General features: G+C 40.3%; 1 protein-coding gene across 1 annotated transcript; it reads left to right on the top strand.

Moving 5' to 3' along the window:
* Positions 1-1,366: 1,366 nt before the first annotated feature.
* Positions 1,367-22,713, top strand: TDRD12 (tudor domain containing 12). Its single transcript, XM_062499906.1, has 31 exons — positions 1,367-1,387; positions 2,955-3,113; positions 3,409-3,545; positions 4,639-4,758; positions 5,379-5,434; positions 6,190-6,275; positions 7,172-7,373; positions 7,557-7,633; positions 7,912-7,970; positions 8,704-8,764; positions 9,440-9,544; positions 9,921-10,106; positions 10,550-10,703; positions 11,665-11,792; positions 12,362-12,550; positions 13,307-13,435; positions 14,233-14,350; positions 15,107-15,240; positions 15,331-15,548; positions 15,763-15,862; positions 17,094-17,281; positions 17,593-17,800; positions 18,310-18,402; positions 19,305-19,474; positions 19,960-20,022; positions 20,112-20,245; positions 21,295-21,334; positions 21,781-21,894; positions 21,975-22,128; positions 22,222-22,288; positions 22,628-22,713. The coding sequence occupies exons 1-31, from the start codon at positions 1,367-1,369 to the stop codon at positions 22,711-22,713; spliced, it is 3,756 nt and encodes a 1,251-aa protein (XP_062355890.1).
* Positions 22,714-24,622: the final 1,909 nt, after the last annotated feature.

Below are 24,622 nucleotides of genomic sequence, written 5' to 3' on the forward strand. Positions count from 1 at the left end.
GAACAGCGTGGAGCTACGGCAGGATAGGGGAAATGGGGATTGGGAGTAAAGCGAAGAAAGTGTTTTTTAAAGCCCGTGTTGCCGTGCTGTGTGCCTCCTGGGGGAATGGGGTTCAGCTGGAGCGCGGATGGGCAGAGGGATCGCGGGCTGTTTTCTGGGAGGGTTTGCGCTCACCGGGGTGGCTGCGGAGGCCCCTTCGGCCTTCTCTAGGTCTGTTTAACGCAGCAGGTTGGTTCGAGGCTTTTAGCGACTTAGAGCATTTTTAAAGGGTAGTACTGTCCAGGAGTGGGCGTGGGATTTGAGCAAGCGTTTGTTTTCTCACTCTGTTCTTAACAAAGCGGGAACGTTACCTGAGGTGGACTGGGAGAGCTGACCTTTCCTGTGGGGGTGCTTCAGCCCTGCCACATTGAAGGGCCATTTAGAGGGTTTGCGCTAATTAACGTGAGACTTCAGCCGAAGGTATTTATGTCCCTCACGTGTTACCGTTGCAGTGTTTACGGTGCAGGGTTCGAAACGAGTAACTCGGGAGCTTTGCTTGTGCTAAATGATCTTGGGTGAAGCTTCTGCAGTCGTTTCACCTGTTCCATTGTCATGTTAAACCAGGATTGAAAAACGCTGTCGCTTAGAGCTTGTCGCTGTCGCCGCAGGGTAACTGTGTTGCTACTTAATTCTGGCTTGTTCAGCAGCAGCCTTGGAAGTGGAAGGACCATGTCTTGATTTTCGTTTTCTGAAACATTTCATTAGGCGCCTACATTAAGTGTTAATTCTTTTAAGTCGTAACCTAGATGCTGCGGTGATGATACCACGATGTAATTTCATTTTGGTTTGTGTTGAAATGAAATGCCAATTACTTGCTGGAAGTTTCATTATTATGGTGTAACTCCTAGATCTGGTATGTACCGTTACAGATGGCTGTAGTGTGAAGTACTAATAAAAAACTGTGGCCTTAAACATGTTCGCTAAGTTTGGGATTCCTCTTTTGTATTAGGCTGTGGGATTTCTAAAAAAGTTGTACATATTCCCTTCTAGTGTTTCAGTCCATTTGGTCGTGTGAGTAGATTGTAGTAGCCCTTGTCTGTGATCAGCCAGCCTATTTCTGTTTGCCTTTGAATGGAAAAGGTGCAGCATAGATGGCAGATCCTAATTGGGCTTTAACATAGTCCCTCATTAAGAAAGCTGGCTTGAATCCCTTGAAACATGTAAATTAGTTGCCTAGACTAGTACTCCCGGCCTGAGTAATAAAAATCTATAGGCTTACTTTAGGTGTCTGCCCTTCAAATAGGCCTTGACAAAAATGGTGGTGATAGAAGTGGTTCATTAATGTTTTATTTTTACAGTTGTGATAAGGGAGACACCAGAGATAAACATGGAAGTCGTGGTATTAAAGGTATGCTGCTTTTTAAAAAAAAATCTGAAGGACTGATGGCTATTTGCATGTGACATTCTAGAGGTCACATTTGCAAACAAGATGTTGGCTGTGTATTGCCATTCACCAGCACTTCTTTGCACTGGTGGAGTCATACTGGGTTATATATATTTTGTCATTTGTTTTAGGTTTTATTTTATTTTTGTTGTAAAATAGGTGAGCAGGTGTGTGAATTAATGCATGCAGGTACCCAGAACAACCACAAAACCACAGCTGAAACACAGGGAGTAAATTCATTTCGTTTCTTGGCTAATTGGAGGATCTGGGGTACACCCTGGTGGACACTGGTAGGCTCAGCCCATCCCAGCAGGATTCATGAAGAACCCTGTGAGCTCCCCTGTGCTGTGTATGATCTTTGAGCTTTGGAGGTCAGGATGTCCATTAGAGTGCCTCCAAGCTTCTCCAAACACCTGTATTACCTCTAGACAGAAGTTCTGCTTCTCAAAACAGAGGATCAGCAGCAGTAGGCATAATGGATGGGGTTTCCCACTCTGATATTCTCCAGGCCTCAACATTCCCAGCTGCAAGGTCACTTAAGCAATTATACCATTGTCCTCACCATTTTTACACTTTTAATCTCTTCCTCCCAGGAGTAGGGATGCAGCTAAAATCTGAAGTGGAGGATGTGCAACACGGTGTTAAGTAATGTGTAGTGTAGTACTAAATTATACTGAATTTCACAGGAGATTGTGGAAAATGAGAATACAGCTGACTGAGTGGATAGTCCCTATGATATGATGTCATGCTGAGCAATAAAAGCTGCAGGTTTGTCTGTGGTGGTCAGATTTGCCTGCCCAAGTCAGAAGCATTGTGTGTGATGAAGCTCTGTGTTCTGCAAATAGCTGAGCAATTGCCAGTGGGAAACAGTGAATACACTCCCTGTGTTGCTTTGGTTGCACTTGCAGCTCTTGCTTTGCCTAGTCAGCTGTTTTAGTATCAGCCTGTGAGTTTTCTCACTTTTATCCTTCTGATTGTCTGGTCATCCTGCTGCAGGGATGTGAGTGAGGGAACAACTCTGGGGGGTTCAGTTGTCTGCTGGGATTAAGCCACAACAGCTGGGGACCCAGATCAGCTGGAACGCTAGAATGTAACAGTTCACAAGGGCTTGGCAGAAAGCTGTCACCCTGTTCTAAAGAAACTGGCTGTCATGCAGACCCTCTGAACACAAAGAAAAGCCCCTTGGTGAAGCTTACCATTTTTTTAGGGTTTTTGTGTACTTCCTGAGGACTTCATATGGAAGCAAAAAGCTTTGCCTTTGCACTTTGCCCACTGTTTGATTTAAGCAACTTTTTAGATAATGTTGCTGCCTTGTAGATTCCACATGGTGTTTGTTGCAGTGCTAAAGAAACTTGGAACCTGTGAAGCCATTACATGAACTAATGCTGTGAAGGTGAAAGATGTCTCTGGCACTCTGTATCTCAGTATCAGTCACCATAATTTTGAAGGTGCCTCATAAAAATCAAGTTTTACATTGCTGCTCAAATACTATTAGAAGTTAGTGGTATTTGTTCTCTCCTCTTTGCCTCAGGTAGAAGATCCAAGCTGCTTTTGGATTGCTGTGAAAGAATGCGTGCCAGGCCTGGCCAGTGAAACTGTGTATGAAAACCTGAATGCTGAAATGAAACAATTTTATAGAAGTTACAGAGATGCAGATGAAATAAAAAGAGTGGAGGTGGAAAAAGGCCAGGTAAGATCATCGCTCTACACAGAAAGAATCTATGATTTGAATGGGTTTACGGGTGAAGTATCAAATATATGTTGTTTTTTTATTATATTTACACAGAAAAGTAGATAATAGCATCCCTGTGGGTTGTGTTTTCTCATTTGTAAGCCTCCTAACTGTGCAGGCTGTAATGCTTGCATTTTGCAAAGAAAATGGAAAGCTGTGTAATAAATACTGTGTCCTTGCCTTTGAAAAACCTTTGACTGTAATTGGGACCATCTGAAAGAACCTGCTGTCTTGTTCCTTGTCTCTTCCTCAGGTTTATGTGGTTTTCAGTGAGGAGTTCAATTGCTGGTGTAGGGCTCTGGTTGAGTCAGTTCAGTGCCGGGCAGATGGTTACCAGCTTGGATGTTTCCTTGTGGATTATGCCAAGTACTGTTCTGTTGCATCAGAGAAGTATGTGTTAACAGTTTTTATCACTGTGATGTATTTGCTATTAGGTACAGATGCTATTAATATTTATTTAGTCAATGCTTTGGTTTAATTGAGGTGTAGATTGTGCCCACAAGAACCTGCTAACCAGATGATAACACTTAAAAAGAGCCTAAGTGCAAACCAGTCCTTATTTTGCGATATTTTTAAGATACTTTCCATTTTAGGTTTTGTTTTTTTAAAAAAAAATTCAGAATAGAAATAATGTCAGTTTGTTGTGATTGAAATGTGTGAATGCCAGTTAAAGCTTATTTTTATATTCTTTTCTTCCTTAATAATTTTCTATATATTTAAAAATATTAAAATTATGGCTAGTGAAGGTCAGGCACAAAAACCACCTATAGAAGTCGGGTTTCACTTGCGGAAACAGCTTTTGAGGTCTAAACAGAAATAGGTGGGGGTTTTCCCACTGCAGTTGACCCAACTTGCTTACTAAGAGCTACAGTTTGTCTTGTTAAGGTGCCAAAAAGATGAATTTTCACAGGTTCTGAGTTTTTGATAAAATGAGTATAAAGTATTCAGTTTCTAAAATCTTAAAAAATATGTTCTATGTTCTGGAGCAACCTAGTCGAGCTCTTGAAGTTTGTTTCTATATTAAAATGAACAACTTGGAGCATGAGAAACTTCACCAAATTTGTTTTGGTAGTATCCCACAGAATTAGAGCTACTTAAAATATTTCAAAATAAATAATGTTTTTAAGTTAAGTGTTGCTTTGTTGGAAAACAACTTGACAATGGGTTAAATACCATGAAGATATTTAGAAGATGAATAGCAAGAAGACTTGAAAGTGCAGTGGCAGAGGATCAGAGGGATTCCAAGTAACTAGGATGTGTATTGATACAAAATGAATAGAAGAGCAATTCTGCTCACCAGCTGGTCCTGACAGCACCTCTTAGAGTAAGACACTGGTTCCAGGGTGGAAGCCAGTGGGATCCAGACTCGTGAAAGAGCTGTGTTGTCAAGTTCAGAGTAACAGGTGGTGGTTTGTGAGACCAGTAACTTCTGGAGAAGAAATTCTGCCCTGTAAAATGAGGTCGTTTCCACTTTGTTTTGCAGCGTTCGAGTTTTAGCAGGAACATTTGCAAAGATCCCACATAGAGCAAAGAAGTGTCGGCTGCACTGCACGAAGCCACTGACACTGCATATTGACTACTGTGAAAACACTGCCAAAATAGGGTAAGGAGAGTTCAGTAAATCTGTTCTCTATTTGTGCATTTCTAAAGTGTGAGGGTTTAGTGCCAAATTTTTTAGAAGGGATTATAGTTCAAGAAGAAACCTGCAGTATTCTTGTAGTAAACTCAGAATACAGAACTGTACCAGCTACTAAGAGGAAAATTAGCTCTCTTCCAGCTGAGAGGACAAAGCTCCCTGGGGAAGTGGTGGAGTCACCACTTCAAAAGATTTAGAAGATGAGTAGATGTGGCACTAAGGGACATGGTTGAGTGGTGACCTTGGCACTGCTGAGTTAGGGGTTAAGACTCAATGATCTTGGGGTTTTCCATCCTAAATGATTCCATGATTTCTTCATATTTTATGTTGGGTACAAGCCATGATACCTTGTCAAAACAGTGTCTTTTAATTCTAATCAGTCCATGATATTGGTGAGCTGGAGCAGTATTACCAAGGCTTAAGTAATATGCTAAGTAATCAGATTCTGCTGATTGGTCTAGTTCTGCACTTTGTAAGAATTTGCGTGGCTTAGAGCTTTGTGCTTCTATAGAGTGGTGGTTTTTTTTTTTTAATTACCATTTTCGTGTTTGACAGTGTGGAAAAACTGGTTGTGTTTATTTTCCTAGACCAGCCAAGAGATGGGATAGTGCTGCTATCCAGCATTTTCGAAAACTTCTTAAAGGTAAATAGCACTTGAGTTCAGGGAAAAAGCAATTTGTTAGAGAAACATAGTACCTGTGTACAAGTTTATTATAACTGTGTATACTTGATTATATTTGCAAATGTTGTTTGTTAAAAACAAGGAGAAAGGAGCTGTGTTTTGAATACTTTGGGCTTCTGTGCTGCATAAATTTTGGTAGTTAAGTAGATTGTGTTAGGCTAGATGAGGCTAAATGAGGGAGCATTAGGGTCACGTTTGTTTTGATCATTGGAATCATTCTGTGTATTCAGCCTGAGACTGAATCAGCATCACAGCTGTCCTGCACGAGTGTGTGCAGAGGTGCTTCAGGGTTTGGGAACAGACTTTTATGGGCTGCGTTTGCCCAAATGAAAAGTGCCACAAAGCTGTACAGATGTGCAAATACAACTTCTTTCAAGAAAAGGAAATGTCACACTTGGAAAGCACCTTCTGGTGCCCCAGACTGTCAGAGTGTAAGAGAAAACCAAGGCTTTCAGTTTAGAACTAAGAGTGGTTTATCTCAAGACAATTAATCTGTTTCAATTCTCAATCCTCCTTCAAAGACTAAGGACAAGTGCCTTTTTTGGAGCTTTTAAGTTTTTGTTGTTAAAATCCTTGTTTCACTTAGGTGAAATAACAAGTGTTACACATTTTTAATTGTGATTTCTCTTTTTGTCAGTCCCAGAAAGTACAAGTGAAGAATGCCGGTAGTGTGATAAGGGTTTAATATTTTTTCTTGTGTTTATTACTGCATTTAGAGGCTGCCGAGGTTAAAGCCACAGTACAGGCAGTAGAAGATAAGGTGTTAGAGGTGTTTCTTTTTGTGACTATAAAAGATGAAAAGGTAAGATGCTTCTGTATTTCCAGCTCTATAGATCAACTTTGCTATTAGTTTAAGACTGGAAAGCATGACTTGTAAGTTTTTTAGTTTCAATCAGGTACAGTAGAAGCTAAATCATTAACTTAATAGAGGTTTTTATTACAGTTCTGTTCATTATAAACCTCTGGAGAAATTCTGTTAGGCAGAACCTGTATTTTTCTCTATATGAACCTTATATTTTTGGAAATTACTGACTAGTGAAGTCCAGCTAGTATTTAAGTGGATAACTGTATGCATTATTTGGTGTACTTCTTGTGGTAAACATTTGAAGATGTTTTAGTAAAGCAGCTGCACAATACTGTAAAAATAACTAAAAGTTCACACTCTTATATACAGCTGATTCCTCAAGGAGCTGGAAAAAAACATCCAGTCTAGTTCCACTTGCCAAAATGTGTAATTTGTGTCAAATCTCTGCTGTATCTACTGCCAGACTTAAGCCAGCTGTATGGTAGATGCAAGAAGTTTTAGGCTTGATACTACTTTTTTTTTTTTTTGGTCAGATTTTGATGTGTGCTGAATCCAAAAGTAATAAAACAGGCTTTACTGAATTAGAGGGTTCTTTTAGATGTGTAGGGCTCTTTGAAACAGTTAATTCAGTACATTATTTTGGCCAGAAACATAGAACTCACTATTTAACACCTGTTGAACATACAGGAAGATAGGACTTAGCTTTTTGGGAATTAATGTTTGACAGAAAGCATTTGCTGGTACTTTGGTTGGATTTTGTTTGAGTTTTTTTATCATTTATAAAAGCACTCATTTTTTTTAAGGGTTCACATACGTTCTGAACAAGTATGTGCTGGTGTAGCTCATTGCTTGTCAACTCTGATGGAAAAAGATCTTGTTTGGGTTTTTTGTAGATCTGTGTTAATGATGATCTGGTTGCAAAGCACTTTGCTCATTACAAGGAAACTGTAGGGACTGCAGAGAGTTCTCCAGATGATTCTGACAATGAAGTGTTCTTAAATGCTGAGTGTGTTCCGGTGGAGTTTGTTGGTCCTACATTTATTGCCAGGCCAAAAGTTCCCTTTGGGGAGGAGGTGTCACCACATCTTGAGCCAGGTGGGTCCCATGAGTGTGGGAGACAGTCCTACAAGCAGCACTTTGTGTGTTTAGTTGCATGTATTGAGTGGGAATTTCCTGCCTTGGTTGGGATCCAGTGACTGTGACATGGGGTGTTCATCTGTGGCTTTCATATGTTCAGATAATCAGAAATAGGTATCTCCATTTTGTTTACCTTTCTAGGTCTTGCTGGTTGTAATTCTGTTCTTGAAAAGACATTCCAAGGGTCACGCAGAGTTCTGAAGCACAATACTGTGCCTGTAAGTATTACATTTTGTATTAAATGGTGAAATGCAAACTACAGAAATGTGTAGGCCAGATTAGGAGTGCTGTAGTCATCCACCTTGATATTCTTAGTATTGTGAAGTGTGTTCCATCACAATTGCTGCCTTGGTCAAAGAAATTTCCAATTTGTAAAGAATGCTGCAAAGTATTTGTAGAATATAATAGTTGGGTCAGAAAACCACGCTTTCAGCTTCATGTTTTAAATATTACTTTTGAACAGTATTTTAGTGCTTAAAATGTGTTTTCATTCTAGGTTGTCAACATGGTGCCAGGTGTGCCTCCCAGGGAAGATAAAGCAGTTCAAACAGAGAGGTGTGGTGCAGCATTATAAATACTCAGATTTTTTTATTCTGTAGTCAGGCAGTTGGAAGCTGTAGTATGTTTGCAATTCCTGGTTTTAGGCCTCTAAAGGGCAGAGGGAAAGGGAAGGTACATACACATGCTTTTGGGAAAGGAGGGACTTGAAAGCTGCTGATAGTTAACCAGACTAGAAAAATACCAGGTCTTTCTAAGTAGTAGCTTGACAACAGGGGTGTGGTGGGGAGGTATTTTTCTGCACACTAAATGTGTTAACTTGCTTTATTTTATTCTTAGTGTGATTTATAAAGCTTTCAGATTTAATGGAAGGTGACTAGGTCAGTTTTTGCAGTGCTTTCACTGTGCTGCAGGTTAGTTGGTGTATATGTAAAAAACCACAGGAGTATTTCTTCTTTCAGTTTCTAACTGATGCAAAGATGAGTTGTATGTTTGGCACTTTTAAGAAACCTTTTTTTTTTCTGCAGTCCAGTCTGTTTTTTCTTCTAATGTCAAGGAACTTGCCCATTAACTTCAAAAAAGATTCTGAAGGATTGCTTTCACTAAGTTTTGCTTTCCAAGTGGTGGGTTTTGATTTTTCCTTTTGTATTGAGGGTTTTTCTCATTGACATAGGTATGTCAGAAGCACTTGGAGTGAATTGCTTCATGACACTTGGGAAATACTTGATGGTATTTATAAATGGTGGTTTTATTTTGCATTTATGTTGGATTTAATAACTCTGTTTCTCAGGCTTCCACAGTTCTTAAATTCCAATTACCTCCAGACACACCCAGTTGAAGATGACCAACAGGTATTTCAAGCATTAACTTTCATTTATCTTCCCTTGTGCAAACATTTTGATTTTGGTAGCACTGGGTCTCATGGAAGCAGGTCGGGCTGACTGCACCTGCATTGGCCTCTGCAGGCTAAAGCTGAGCCAGCCAGCCAAGTTGGGGATACCTCTCTGAATTTAAGAAAGGGCAAAAACACAGGGAAGGGAACAAATAGAAAAGTGAGAAACAGGCAATGTCAGGGTCAGAGGAGTGGAAGGAACTCCATGCAGATGTTTCTGAAGGGGCTGGAGTCAGCAGAGTACCCACACTGGAGCAGAGAAGAGAGAAGGAGCAAAGGAGAGAAATTGCCATCTGCATTGTGGCTGCAGTCCCTGCCTTGTGCTGCTCATTGTGGGACTGAGTGCCAGCTGTCCACAGAGCATCCACTGCATCTCTGGAGGCTTAACTCTTATGACAGTTAAGACCATCTTTGAAAATCTTCCTTCAAGAATAGCAATAACGAGTCTTTATATTGCCCTTGGTCTGTGTAACCTATCAGTATGTATGAATCATATTTAAAGTGAATTGAGGATTTGATTCATTTGTATCAAAGAGCCATTTTTTTAAAATACAGTGAGTGCTTCTGAGTTTTTGTAAGGTAAACCTCTTTTGTTAAGTATTGCCTTTGTCATCTATTTGTCTCATGGTTTCAGAGTTTTAAAAGTGTTGGGAAAGAAAAAAACTTTGTGTTCCTGAGCAAGAAAATTGAGCCATCATCAGTTTTGGAAACAGCACCACTTTTTGATGGTCTGAAAAAGGTAGAGGTGATGATACTACATTGATTATCTTTTTAAGACAAGTTTCATACCTCAGATCTGCTTAGCAAATGTTGCAGTAATGTCTCAGATTGAGAAATATGTACAAGGTTGTTCATGTGATTGAATAAATGAAGCTTTGGATAAATGCTGTAAGAATTTTACACTTTTTTTGCTGGTATAGTAGCCACTGCTACAAGTGGGTTTGAATTTTAATACAGTGATTTAACAGCTCAGCCCAGAAGATGGTATTTCATATTACCTGTTAAGGACATTTGTTATGTAGTGGGTCAAAAGCTCACTGTTACGCTTTGTCTTTTTTTGTTGGTGTTTAAGTATGCGGATTTAATGAGAAACTCTTTAACTTCTCTTTCTGTAGGAACTTGTTTGGAACAAGTTTTCAGGCCCTACCTTCACTCAGTCCTACTGTTGGCCACCAATAGCCTGGGGATGTGATGTCGTTGCCATCTCCCATCAAGGAAATGATCCCTTATTATATATTCCACCAGTTCTTACACTTCTGCAGATGGAAAGTGACTACCAGGCCTTGCCAAACATGAGTGGAGTATGTATATATTAGACCAAGGAACCTATTACTATTCGGAATGTTTGGAATATATACATTCATGTTATCTCAGTATATCTTCATGATGCTTGCCAGTTTCAGTGAGGCCTCTGTGGAGGACTTGGATGGACCGTGTGAATGGGGGGAGTCCCTAACATACTTCTAAAGCAATCCCTAACAAGTGGTTCATGTCCTGACACTTAGATACATGATGGAGCTTTGTTTCTGCATGAGTAGTATGTACTCATTAAACTAAAATGGGTATTAACTGTTTTAAATACTATAATGCATCTTCTAGCTTGTATTAGATCACAGAAACAGAATTACTGAGGTTGTAGGGGACCTCTGAAAATGGCCAAGTATAGCCCAAGTAAGACAAGATTCTTAAAGTTCTGTACTTCTGTCTAATACTTTGTTGTCAATTTTTGTACCTGTGTATGTAGCCTCTGGCACTTATGTTATGTCCTGGATGGAAGAAGGCACAACTTGTTTTTGACCTGCTGAAAACATACAGGAAAGGCTGCAGACACCTTCATCCAATGCTGATAATCCTTGGGCAAAACAAGGAAGCAGCCAGCCAAGTGGAAATCCAAGGCTGTAAGAATACTTTGTCATCTTAGTTATGCTTGAAGACTGTGTGGGCTACATTAATTGCAAGAGCATGTTAAAAAACAATTTCTGCTTCTCAGGTTCTTAGTTTATAAAGTGAAGTTGGGGGTTTTGTTTGTTTAGTTGGTGGTTTACTACTTGCTGTGCAATAAATGCTCAGTATTTCGTGCGTCTCAGTAGCATGCAGAGGGTGCTCCACAGAGAAGCAGCATAGAAATAATAAAAAAGCTGTTGGGAGACTTGCCCTGCTTTGGTGTATGTACTTGAAACATTTAGGTGGTTCTGGTTTGATCTCTTCGTTAAGCTGTGGTTGATACCTGCGTTTTCAGAATTGGCTTTTGTTGTGCCAAGGGAATAAGAACTATGGATAAAACTGTGAAGAATTGTGTAAAACTCTATTACAGCAGTTGGTATTCTTTCATCCATCATTCAAGTTTGAGCCTTGTGGATGAATTCAGACCTTTTAGCAGCAGGGCTGTTAGTGTATTTGCACCAGTGAAGGTTGGTGTGGTTTCATTTCTGTGTGTAGATAGATACAAATGCATACACGTGTTAGTAAATTCCTAAGCTGCAATGTGTGCTTTATTCCACTATTGAAACAACTTTCCTGAAATTGCTCCTGCATATATTTATAAATATTTCCTTTCTGGCTATTTGGTTCTGAAGTTCTTACTTCCACTTCCAGTGCCTTACTGGAAAATGAAATTACATCCTGCTTTGTAAACTTGTTAACCTTCAGACATTTCATTGGATTTCAAAATATCAGAGCCTCACACACTTAATGTCTTGGAAAACTTGCGGGAGTAGAAAAATTCAAACTCCCCAGCTTCAAGATGATGAATTTGGAATACAAATGTGACCATTTCTAATAAAGCTACTGTGTCCTTTGGTGTCCTAGTAATACTCTTCCAAGTTGTATGTTAATGGTAACAGACTTTCCAATTTGTAGGTGAAGTAGTAGTTACTACACCATACAACCTCCTGAGACTGCTGGAACACAACACTGGGTTTTTGTGTAGGCTTTGCCATCTTGTTCTTGATGAGATTGAGGTGCTGTTCTCTGAAACTACTGAACAGGTAAATGGCTTTCACAATCACTGGGCAAAATGCTGTTCAGTTGTGCATGTATCTGAAACAGTGGCACACACTGAGTGAAAAATCACTGGAAGTGGGCTTATGGTGAACCCCCTCTTCTTTCCTCCTTGCTTTCCTCCTTTGCTTGCTTTCTTTTTTGTAGTTTGCAAATTACTGTGTTGGCAGGCTGGGTTTGTCTTCTAGTTACCACCTAGTTTTTGCTGAATTGCCTCTGCCCTCCAATCTGCTTTGTGTAAGGTTTTAATATTACAGATTTGAACAGATCTCTTTCCTGAGATTTCCATCTTCTCTGGACAGAATCCTGCATTGCATTATCTGCACATGCATGTGCTGTCACTACGTGCTGTCCTGTTGCTTTCTCTTGCTTCATAACTCTTTCAAAGAATAAGATAAAAGTGTACAAACCAAACTGGTCTTTTGAGGTGTGAAACTTGTAGTTCACTGTGGTAGTGGCTTTGTGACTGGGAAAAACCAGTGTTCTCAGTGTGTTTTTCTGGGCTGTCATATGTTTGCTGGAATATGATGAGAGGAAAAAAAAAAACTCTTCCTAGGTGTTTACTATACTGGATTGTTACAAGAAAGCCACTGCTCAGGCACAGGGAGGTCTACCACATCAGATCATTGCTGTGGGAACTCAGTGGAATAAACACATCACACCCTTGATAAAGGAGTTCATGAATGATCCTTACATTGTGATGACAGTTATTGAAGAAGCTGCCATCTTTGGAAATGTGCAACAGGTAAAACTTTGGAAACTATGTCATTGCTTGGATGTATGGCTGCTGCTGCCTTTTTGGAAGCAGGTAGTGTTGCAGTGCTGCCTCCCAGTGTGAGCTGAACTGCCTGATAGAATTCACATGCAGGTGAGTCGCTGAAAGAGCTGGAGGTCTTACTTTTCTTTATAAGACTGAGATGAAGACAGATCCTTGAGTATTTCGTGGTTAGTGCAAATGAGTCTTAATTTGATGAGATATATTTGCAAGCAGTATGGTTTTTGATGAGGACGTTACCAGAATGATTTTGCTGTTCTGAGCTATGACTGGCAGAACTACAAGGTAAGGCAGTGCCAAGGCAAATCTAGTAAAGCACTTTGCCTGCTGCTTTCACACAATCCTGAGCTTTTGACCTCAGATTTCTAGAAGGCCTATTACATATTCGTGGAGTCATCTAAGAGTATGTAATATCTTTTCACTTAGTTTCCAGTCAGTGTGGTATAGCCCTTAAGAATAATACAAGATGGTTTAAGTTTGATTTGGATTACTCTGTCTCAGAAAGGTGTAGTTTGTGGATTTTAAATGTTGGGAAATCTCCAAAAGTAGACACAATGAGCATGTGAGGAAAACAGCACATGAGTTTTTGTGAGAAGCCTTAATGATTGAGCAGAACTGAAAGTGTTAATGTGTGGATGCATTAAGATTAAAATTAGGAAGAATTGCACAGTAGAGTATGTATGGGTTATATGAATTGCTAGCCCTCTGTTTTGTATTTGCTTTTAGGTGGTGCAGCCCTGCATGAATAGCAACAGAATTGCTGAGTTACTCAAAATCCTGGATTTTACCCAGAGGACTCTTCAGAAAGTGCTGGTATTCACTGACTCAGTAAGTGAAGCAGAGATGATTCATAAGGTAAGACAGTGTTTAAACTTAGATAGATAAGCAGGTTGGGGTTTTTTTTAAAGTCATAACAAACTAAAATATCTTGGCTTCTGAGAAAAAGGAGGAATGTGAATTTGGAAGGTAATAATTTCTGCTGAAAGTAGCCCCAAACTGACTGCCAGCAAATAGCTGGCATAGATCATGTGATACTTAAAGATTTCTGTTGTAAATAATAGTGTATCTGGAGTGTGTGTTCTTTGATGATTGAAATCTGGTTTGGGATTGTGACCAACACATTTCCCTTGAATATTTGAGGGTTCAAGCATATCAAAACCAACCCTACCACCACTTTAAAAAGTGCTTATTGATGTTAAAGTAGGATTGAATCTGTTCATAGTAATCCCTGTGTACACCAAGTTCAGATATTTTACCTGGTCTATGAAAATACTTCAGGGGTTCACATAATGAAGAGTGCTTGTTCTGAGAGACTGAAACATGAATCTGCATGTTGTTAGACCATGGAATCAGATTAGAGATGACACATTAATGAGGGGAAAAGCTTGACATGTTTATTTTCTTGAATGTCTATCTAATGTATTAATACGTGGGAACATGAGCTTGTAGTTTTCTTTTTATGCAGGAAAATAATGAACCTTATCTCCATTAATAATTTTTTTCATATAAGCAGCCTGAATTTCATTAGCTCTTTTCTTATGTCTCTACAGTAAGGTGTGCTAAATTCTAGTAAGTGGTGCTGCTTATTATAGTTGATTGAAGCAAGTACTGCAGCATTGCAGGAATGTGTAACTTTTCACTTTGCCATGCAGGCACTGAAGAGCAACTCAGTAGTTTCCCTGAAAAAACATCAGGACAGCAAGTGTAATGCTAAATGTGTCTTGGAGAGGTGGAGAAGAATGCACAGTTCTGGCACTCCTGCTGTATTAGGTGAGGATTCTCTGTCTGGTTGGGACTGTATCTTAATGCAGAACTAAGATCTGCACTAAGCACTTAAGCTGGGTTATCTCAGCACTTCCACAGGGGCAGATCCCTATGAACTCTTTCCAGTTCTCTGTTTACTTCTCAATGCTACAGCCCTTCTGAGTTTTTTTTTTCTTTTCTCCTGTTACTATTTTCTCTGTTTAGTTAAAAGAATTACCAATATTGTCAAAGATTTTTCCGTCATTTCACAATTGTGTCTGCTACAGAGGAGATGCTAGGTCTGAAATAATTTCCAAATTTGTAAATTCATTAGGATTTTGGGGTTTTTTTTCAGTTTTTTTTTTCCAGTAACAAAGGCCTTTATCCATTTTCAAACTCAGTTTGTTTTTCATGTTATACAAAAACAAGAAGGTGGACTTCCCTCTGCTTTGTAGGTTCATACAGAGCTGTGAGAATTCCTGCACTATTTCATCTGTCTCCTGTCTAATTCCTGTGAATTACTGGGCGGTGCTCAATTCTCTGTGGTGCTGATAGGAGATAAGAGAATTCTGTGCGATTGGCATGAAATGCTCTGTCTGCCATATGCTGATTAGATTTATTGACTGGAGAAATAAAAAGCCTGATAGGAATATATTGGGGAAAAATCCATGTTAATCTTCCAGTCAGTGGATGGGAGAAGGAAATCAGCGGTAGTGCGTGTGAAGTGATCCTTCCCATGTTTGAATTATTACAGTTACATATCTGTGTGAAACATGTGCTTAGTTTTAACAGATGACTGCCTGCAGTCCTTGGGAATCAGAGATGCAACTTGTGTGATCCATTTCAGTTTCCCATCTCCAGGAGTCTTTGGGCAGCGCCTGCAAAGCATGAGTGACAACTTCTGCACTGGGATAAAGGTCTGGGTGAACCTTGACTGGGTAATACTGCACAGGATTGTTACTGGTGGATACATCAACTCTTTCCAAAATACTTCTTATTACTTCTAGGATTCTGCTGTAGATCAGGAACATACTAACGCCAAGTCAGTCATTCTGCTGACAGATAACAGTTCCTGTCATGCACCTGGGATTCTCCATTATTTAAAGCATGCAGAAGCTGAAATTCCAGAAGAACTTGATTTGACTGCCAGGGTTCTGGAATCTGAGGAAAATGAGAAATCTTCAAGGCCCCTGTGTGCTTATCTTAAAACATTTGGGATTTGCAGGTAAGGAAATGTCAGCTTTTTGTGCCCTGAATGATGATTGCTTTAGATTCCTTGATGAATTTTCCTGTTGGATGCTTTTATCTAAAAGAGATTTTGCTCATTCTTCTATTTTTTCCCGTTGCCTGTTGCAGGTCACTTAACAGTAGTTTACAACTGAAAGCAAAGAGCTTTTTTTCTAAACCTGTTGTGTTTTTTTTTTTTTTTTTTAATGTAGGAACAGAACAGAGTGTCCAGATCGCCATCAAATTAATTTATCACTAGACATGGCCCAGAATATCACAGGTGAAATGATAGAAACACCTGAACGTGTGACAGTAAGTTAATTTTCCTTGGGCTTGGGTACCAAGAGGACAGGTCTTAACCACCTACTTAGCATGTTACTTCAGTTTCTGTATTCCATAATTTCATGTAATTTTACTGCTGTGTGGATATCATTTGACATGGCTGTTGAGTATTCTCTAGCTTTTTGCCACTCTCCCTTGCATAAATGAGTGTGTCAGATGTTCCTTGTGTCCTTAGTTTGACATGGAACTGTTTTGCAGGTAATTCTGAGTTTACCTCAGGCTGTTTTTCTGCTTTGAAGATGCATATTTTGTGGGAGGAGGATCTGTGTGCTGTGTATTCATTCCCTTCATAATTTGTGACCATATATTGAAATTAACAAAGATGGAGGTTTTTAGAAACATATGTCTTGTAGAGGACACACAAAGTGATCTGTAGGAGTGAAGAGAAGTTGAAGGATTTTTTCTTAGCTGACATATTGGTGCAAACTTCCTGAAAATGGAGCATTTTCTGGCCTTGGGATTAGAGAATATTTTTTCATTTATAGTATGCCCAAGAAATGGGGAACTCCTCTTATGCAGGTAGAACATTTGAGTTATTTCCTTCAAAAATATCAGTGCTTTGTAAGACTCTCCTGCTATGGAATGCTGTTTTAGTTAGACTCCTTTTTTCAGTAGTTTGATGTTCATGAAACCCTCATGGATATGAGGTTGACTTTGTTATGATAATTCTTCTCATCTCAGTAGGGGTTTGTGTCTCCAGCTCCCTTTGAGACTTGGGCTGTTTATATGAGGTGCACTCAACAGAAGTATTTTATGCATTGCTGTGCACAACTGTGTGTTTGTAGTCTTTTATTTAAGTCACTTTGGTGCAGAAAAAAGCAGTCAGTTCTTGTAGAACTCCCTGTAATGCTGGAGAGTGTTCAGAATAGAGCTGGAGTGGTGCAGAATGTGTGAATGGTGAGTAGGCTGGCAGATAATGGGCAGAAGTCACTGGTGTTCACTGAGGTGGAGTATCATCACCTGACACCCAGCAGTTCTTGCTTTCTTGCTCCATACATGGCTGTCCACTACTGACTGAACTATGGGCAGGTAGGATTGAGAGTAGTAACAAACAACTGTTTTCTGGAGTGTGTGTGTGCAGCAACATCTCTCACCATTTGGGGCTAGAAAGAGGTAGGTGAGCTATCCATAAAGTTACAAATTTCATTGGTTTGAGAAATCATCCATACCTCCTTTCTGTTGATATATTTGATCCTTTCAGATCCTGCCTCTCCTCATTTTACATGCCACAAACTACTTTGGTCGAATAGTCAAGAAACAAAAGGACCAATATACAGTTCTAGCTGAAGAAATGAATGATTATTTCAAGGTATCAGAACACAGGATTTCTGTTAACACTGTGGAGAAGTCAATGTTCTATGGGCTACGTGAGGGAGCCAGTTGCCACAGGTAAAATTTTGTTGGCTTTTTACTTTTTTCATGTGCATATGTTTATACAAAGCTTTTTAAAATCTGGACTGTTAGGTGAAGAAAAAAGCCCATCCTCAAAAGCAGAAAAGAATCACTTCTGTCCCAATAATGCAGTTAAAAAGCTTTTGCCTGCTTTGAGTTCCTGAATGGCAAACAAGATGACTGCCCACACATGCACTCAGTTGCAGAGTGAAAATACCAGTTTTAAAATGAGAGCAGGCTTAAAAATTACTCTGCACAACTGGTTACATGAATAATAATTCTGTGTTTCTTTTTTCTACTCTATGAAGGGTTCAAGTGGTAGAGACTCCAGCAAAAGATGAAGAAAACATCAATAAGGTCACAATTAAATATATAGATGAAGGCAGGACAAGTCAAGTTAATAGTGATCAGCTGCTTCACTTACCTGCAAAGTTTCAGAGTCTGCCACCTCAGGCTGTGGAAATTGTAGTTTGTAGAGTCAAACCCATAGATAATGAAGTTGAATGGAATCCAAAGGTAATAAACAGATCTTGCATGGTATTTCCTTTATGCTCTTTACTTTCTCTCTCTGTCATTTTCTACAAGAAGAGAGTTACAAACTGTAAACTTGAGTACCAAATTGCATTGCTTATTAGTAGTGACACTAAATACTTGCTGTTGGGGCAGATTCTAAGAAGGTCAGTTGTGAAATAATACAGTGAAGTTCATGGGGTTTTTTTCTGGTTTAAATGCCTTTCTTTTAGAATAAGTTCTCATTGCTTTGGATTCTGGAGAACGAACAGGGAAGTGTAGCCTCTCTAAATTGACCTGTGTTTGAGTGATCTTTATGGAAACTCTTTCCTTGAAGGCTAATACTGGTCTAACTTAGAGTGAAGTTACTGTTCCACTGGTTTACTCAAAACTCTTATTTTGAGTACCCTTTTAATTGTTAAGCTAAGTAAGATGATGTTTCATTGTAGTTAGTGACTGTAAAACGTTGTTGGTATCCATACATCTCAAGTGCTGTGACAACTTGTTTTTCCTAGGTGACTGATCACATTAATCACAAAATTAAAGGAAAACTCCATCATGCAAAAGTGGTGCATACCTTGGGAAGGACAGTTTGGGTTGACCCAATGGTAGGTATATAATGGCAACACTAGGAAACCTTAGTATATCTGCACATGGTCCAGGACTGTTTCACGAAGTTAGTAATAGAAGTGTATTTGGGAGCTGCTGCTGTTCACAAGTGTGTCTTGTGAAGTCAGTTCTGCACTTTGTCACATTCCTCTGGAGAGTGAAACTTGGTTCCTCCAAGATGGTTTCTTGATACCCAGCAGCTCTTGAAGTAGACTTAATTTATTCTGTTAATAATTTTGAGTCTAATCTTACAGCTCTTACACTAGTTTGCAGTCGGTTTTAGTCTAAATTTTTCTGCAAATTAAAAAATATTGAAGGTTTTCTTCATTGTCTTGATAAGAACAGGAAAAATGGGTGCTCTTGTTCTTGGATCTTTCATGTTCTACAGTTCCACATCCATTAGCATCCAGCAGAATTTTTGATTTTGTGGAGCAAGTCAAGTGAAAAAAGGAGAAAATTATCTGGAAGTTGTTCTCTTCAGTAGCTTCTGTTTCCATATGGTGTAGCTCAACCTTTCACCAATTTCTAGGCTTTAGGTTTTTTATTGTGCCCCTCACCCCCTCAGCTGTTCTCAGATTGTTCAGGACTCACAGTTCTTTACTGCATGAGGTATATTATAGCTGTCACTTATGTGTTCAGGGCTGGCACTGCTTACTTAGTTGCCATCCTGGTTCTGGTAGGGCAAACAGCCAGTTACTTGAGCCATTATCACAATGCAAATGCTGGTGATACTTGGAAAACAATTAAACATGGGGAGGTTCCTTTGTAAAAATGAGGAAAACCAAATTACTTGCAGGCATAAGTCAGTAGGGCTATGTTTGAAGTTTGACTAAAAGAGCAGCTTTTGGAGAGAGACCATTGAAGAGCTGTGCATTCCCTTTATTACATTGTGTGATTCAAGGTTGGGGTTACCAGTCTTCCCACGGTGAAGATGTGGATCAATGAGTACAACATTCGATCTGAGATTTTGTCAACGGGTTTGGGAACTGACAATCCTGAACATGTAAGAGGAATTCAGAAGCTGTGCAGACAGATAGCAGTTTTGGATCATGCACAGAGCTTGGAGCATTTGTAAGTGTTTGCAAATTTTGGTTCAGCATATACTTTATTAAGAGAAAAATTACATTTAACTGAATGCAATTAATATTGCTGACAGTTATTTTCATTTAAATTTAGAAACAGTTGTGTTTGCTATGTGTCTGTTTCCCGTTAACTATTCTTTAGCCCCATAACCACAAGGAAAAGAAAACTGTAATTCTAGAAAATATTAACCTAGAATTTGATGCAGACAGGCAAGTTAGTAATAGAAGCATGGCGTCTGTATTCAGATTCTGTTAAAATGTACAATGCTTAGAAGCTGGTTTGGATGCTTACCAGTCAGTAAGCATGTGGTATCTCAGGCACTTGTTTGCATTTATTCCTTTCTGCTGGCAAAGGAAGGTTGGGAACCTGCATGTCATTGCCAAAGCATGTAATGCTAGGGACCATACAACTGTACTGTGATGCTGTGTGCTGAAATGTGCATGATGCAACTGCTTGCATCATTTTTTTAACAGGCCCGCTAAGCCTGAGGCTACTGCTGAAGAATTTGGAACTTCAATACAGGCTTTGTTAGTAAGGTACAGGTTAAAGAAGGGAGAGGCAAAGTAAGGTGAAGCCGACTGTCATTTGTGTGTTTTCTCTGAAAACTGCTTTGTCCTGTGTTTAGAAGTACAAAAGAGGACACAGCTGGTCTAGAGGAGGCACCCAGTCCACAGGATACATCGATACAGGAAAATCTTGCTGAAAGCTGTAACAGTTCTGTGACTCTTCCAAGCAGTAAGCCTTCCATCATTTCCACAAGTTTTCAAATGTGAATTCAAGTTAGGTGCTGGATATCAACCTAACAGTGCTGGCAGCTGCAGACTGCTCTGGGTGTACAGAGCAGTACCATGTGACTGATGTTAGCAGTCAGCTAGAGCTGCATTCCATTGAGCAGTCAGGAGATGCTGTGACAGTGACTCTTGCTATTATAGTTGTGTGGCTGTTTGGGGAATACTGTCCTTCAGACCCTTGGAATTCTTTGGCTCTGACTGGAACATGTAAGCAGGAAGTCTCTGCTGTAGAGAGGACAAGAGCTCTGCAGTCCAAGGCCACAGGGTTTAAGGGAGTTGAAATCTGCTGAAACATGAGTGTGAATAGTAATGCTGTTCTCTTGAGAGGTTAATTTTTTTACCAAAATTCAGGATGTCAGAAAACTATGCTTTCTCCTCTCCCCCCATATATTTTTAATCTAAAGGATATATATGCTTACTCTTGTGTCAGCAGAGGATTAGAAATGCTTTGGCATAGCAGGGGGACAGGATTACCTGCTGGCAGCTGCCACATGAGTTTGGAGTAGTGGAAGGTGAAGAAGTTGCAGCTGATAAAAAGGCTGGAGTGCTTATTATAGAAGGCTTTTTTCCCCTGGTGGTAGTCATGTTAGTGCTATGTTTCCAAGCTGTGGTGTTGACACCAGGATTAGTCATTTAATTCCAGAAACTCCCCACTGATTTCCAAAATTGTATGTTTCAGGTGTCAAATATTTTGAAACCAGAAAAAAAGCTTTTTCTGAGCTGGAAAACTGCATGTTTGATTATTTTTTTTTTTTTTTTTTTTTGTTTTTTTTTTTTTAGATCTTCTTATGCTAATTACAGTATTCTTCATAATTAAAAATTTTAGTTGAATTATTAACTTTATGAAGTCTTTTAGGATAGGAAGTACACAATATAAAGGACAATGACAGGAACTTGATTGCTAGCAAGTTATTTTTATGATGGTATAGGGGAATTCTGGAAATACTTGGTTTCTGTAGTATAGGGGAGTATAAAAGATGTTTCTGGATGTCTTCTTTTTACATGATGTAGTAGAAGCAAAAGAAGCAGAAGACTCTACTGTACATCAGCAGAAAAGGTAAGAAAATAGTGATTTGTTTCCATCTTGCTTTTATGTGAACTGCCGAATGGGATTATTTTGTCTCTGTGGTCGGCTGAAAGGTTCCTTAGTTTTGTCAGAGGTTGGTTTTGCTGTTAGCTTTTCCTTTGGCACTTCAAGGGCAGACTGGTGGCATCCTGAAGTGAGGCAGTAAGTGTGGATGTTGAGGTCAGTGGAGCATGTCTTGTCGTGGAACTTACAAATGTGCTTGTCCAGAGACTTGGAATGTGGTACTTCAGTAGGGAGCTTGACTGGTGTCCCATCACCTGCTTCCTTGGCACTGCTGCTGGTGTAAGGTCTGCATGGCCCAGGCTCCTTGGCCGAGTTGTGATTTCATGGGCAAATCATGGCTGTGTGAGACAGCTTGGCTAAACCTCAGTGGTTTTCTGCTTTGGAAAATATCCATTAAATTAACTTTCTTTCAGTTGTCATCCACAAATCAAGTGGCTTCAAGATAAAATGACTGTGACGCTGAAGGTACAAATACTGAGGGCAGCTGACAGTAAATGTGAGTTCTCTAGAGAGAAGGTGGCTTTCAGGTAGGTTTAAGAAACTTCACTGTGATCAGCAAAGTGTCTTTGTTTGGATTTAGTTTTTTTAAACTTCTTGTATATTGCAGTGCTTATTCAGAAGGCAAACTTTATGTGGCTGACCTGGAGCTGTATCAGTCAGTAATTGCAGAGAAGTCCTCATGTGTGATTAAGGATACAGAGGCTGTGATTTTACTGGTAAAAGAGAAGAAAGGAGTGTGGTGCAAATTACTGAAGAACAAGGTGAAGTGAAAATTAATTTGAGAGTTAATGAATGTTCTGAACACTTACGCTGTACATCAGAGCAGGTGTTCCAAACAGTGCTTTTGTCAACAGAATGTTCACGTGTCCTTAGATTTTGAACACTGGGAAGAGTCTGAAGATGAAAAGCCTTTTACAGTTGGTAAGGGTTGAATGAGTCTGTTTATAATAAACAAAATTATAAGCATTCCCCCTTTTCCATTCCCTTTATCTGAAATACACATTTATTTCAGCAGGTTGCTCAAATTCTCTGAAAAGAGCTGAGAACCTCTAGAGCAAACTAGAGGGGGCAGCAGGGCACTTTTCTATCAGCTTAGCACAGACTAAGGGCAGATAGAAGTGCTTCTGAGTGTTCTGGTCTAGTTTGTAGTCAAAAGCATTGGGGCTTGCTGGGTTGGGTCATTAATAGTACCATGTATTTGTTCTGTATTTGTCCTTTTGTCCTGGTTTATAAATGTTGCACTTTATTAATCACTTCCAGGTTCTGCAAAACTGAGTTACCCTCCTGCAGGATCTGAGGACTGGTTTGAGTCCTCAGAAGACAGCGATACAGAAAGTGATGAATAACTGGGAGGAGAAATTCCCCTCTGATAAGAATTGTATTATTGTTAGTTAAGCAGTGGATGGAATTGTTGATGATGTAATTGTGGCTTGTTCATGTAATTGTTAATTGAAAATATTAGCACCCTTAGAACCTGATTGCAGCTGTGCTTAATTATAGCCTTCACCTGAGAACAGGTACTGGCAAAGCTGTACCTGGTGTAAGAACACTTAAGAACTGATGTAATCTGTATTTTGGTCTTGCTCTGTATCCTGATAACAACAGAAATTACCTATTTGAAAAAGAAAAACAGCTGTAGAGCAGATTTTCTTAGCTTGTTTTGTTCTTTGACTTAATACCTAAATATATAAAATATATAATGGAAGGTGCTGTGTTGGTTTGGGTTTTTTTGCTCTTTTTTTCCTGGTAGATTAGTCTCTAGTGGATTATTTAAGAGGTGTAAGTTACCTCTAGTTTTTGTTGAAGAAACAAGGCCTCTGCAAAGTAGAAGCAAAAAGTGGGTTTAGACATGCATTCTTAGCAGCTGAAAGCATCAGTCTATAAAGAACAGTGTAAAAAATACCAGCAGTATGTCAAAGAATAATCTTCTGGCCTCAAGCAGTTTTTGATTGGGGTTTTCATGAGGAAGAGCATTTCTGGCGATTCACCTAAGTGCAGTTGCGTTTTGACACATACGTGGACTTTTAACATTATCCTGCACTAAGGCATTCAGTGAAATAATTTTCCTGTGTTTTGAAGCCTTCCCTAATTGAGGGCATTAAGGGTTGAGAGTGAGAGGTAATTAAAGTGTTTGAAACTGCAAGAAGAAAAGATTCTCTGTGGTAATGCAAGTGCCTTCGCTGCGTTTTTTGAGTCTCCTGCGGCCTGAGTGTCAGATGTTGCAAGGGCGGTGTTGCTGTCCGGTACTGCGGTGGCGGCCGCTGCGCTCGGGCTCCCCCCGGGGGCGGCACTGGACCGCGGGTCCCCGCTCCCGGGGGCGGCACTGGACCGCGGGTCCCCGCTCCCGGGGGCGGCACTGGACCGCGGGTCCCCGCTCCCGGGGGCGGCACTGGACCGCGGGTCCCCGCTCCCGGGGGCGGCACTGGACCGCGGGTCCCCGCTCCCGGGGGCACGGCCGGCGCGGGTGCGGGCCCTCGGGCGGTGCAGGGACCTCAGTCACCCCGAGCCTCCCATGCCCCAGCCCCGTGTCCATAGCCGCTCCAGCCATGTCGTGACAGCGGCGTGTCGCCACTCGCGTTTCCCGTTGCCTGTTACCCTGCACACACAGAGCTGCTGACCCCTAAGCTTACCAAGCACGGGGAATATATTTCCCTGCGTGGTCCGTTGTTTGCTGCATGGTTCCGTGTCACTGACAACACAGTCATCCAAAATAATTTGATGAGTAAAAGTATGGGTGTTAAGGTCTTGGGAATAGGTTTTTATGTCTCTGCTGTCTTTGGGCAGCAGGTTTGTTACCATGTCCTGACAGTTTGGCTGCTGAAATAGTCAAGGGGGTCTGCAGAAGCCTGAACTTTAGAGTAAAACAGTAGGTTCAAGGGGGGATATGTGGTAGGCAGTTCAGAAAGGCTGTACCTTCCTAGTGCCTCAGCAATGGGGAAAGGAAGAGGGCAATGTGCAGCTGGGGGTTCAGGATAAAAGCGGGCTGCGCTCTCCAAAACACAGAGATGGAAAACCCCACGAGTGTGTGGTCCAATAGACTCTTCCTTTATTCGAAAAGAGTTGAAGGATTCCTGTCTCCTTTGGGACATAAACTTCTGGCATTTGTGGATTTTCCTGACATCACCATGCCCCAACCTTTTCAAGGCCCCTAGTTCTCTGCTTGGTACATCTCAGTCTCCCCTCTACGTGCTCCCCACATCCCTCACAGCTGTCCCTGTGCTCCCCACTAAGCCATGCCAGACCCCACCCCGGTCC

This window comes from Cinclus cinclus, chromosome 11 (assembly GCF_963662255.1).
Source record: "Cinclus cinclus chromosome 11, bCinCin1.1, whole genome shotgun sequence".
In the NCBI taxonomy this organism is placed as follows: domain Eukaryota; kingdom Metazoa; phylum Chordata; class Aves; order Passeriformes; family Cinclidae; genus Cinclus; species Cinclus cinclus.

Excerpts from the sequence above, each read along its gene's own strand:
- TDRD12 (XM_062499906.1), top strand. The coding sequence starts at position 1,367 with ATGGAAGTCGTGGTATTAAAG. Across the intron at positions 12,551-13,306 it reads TCTTTGGAAATGTGCAACAG|GTGGTGCAGCCCTGCATGAA; the intron begins GTAAAACTTTGG and ends ATTTGCTTTTAG. Across the intron at positions 22,129-22,221 it reads GCAAATTACTGAAGAACAAG|AATGTTCACGTGTCCTTAGA; the intron begins GTGAAGTGAAAA and ends TTTTGTCAACAG.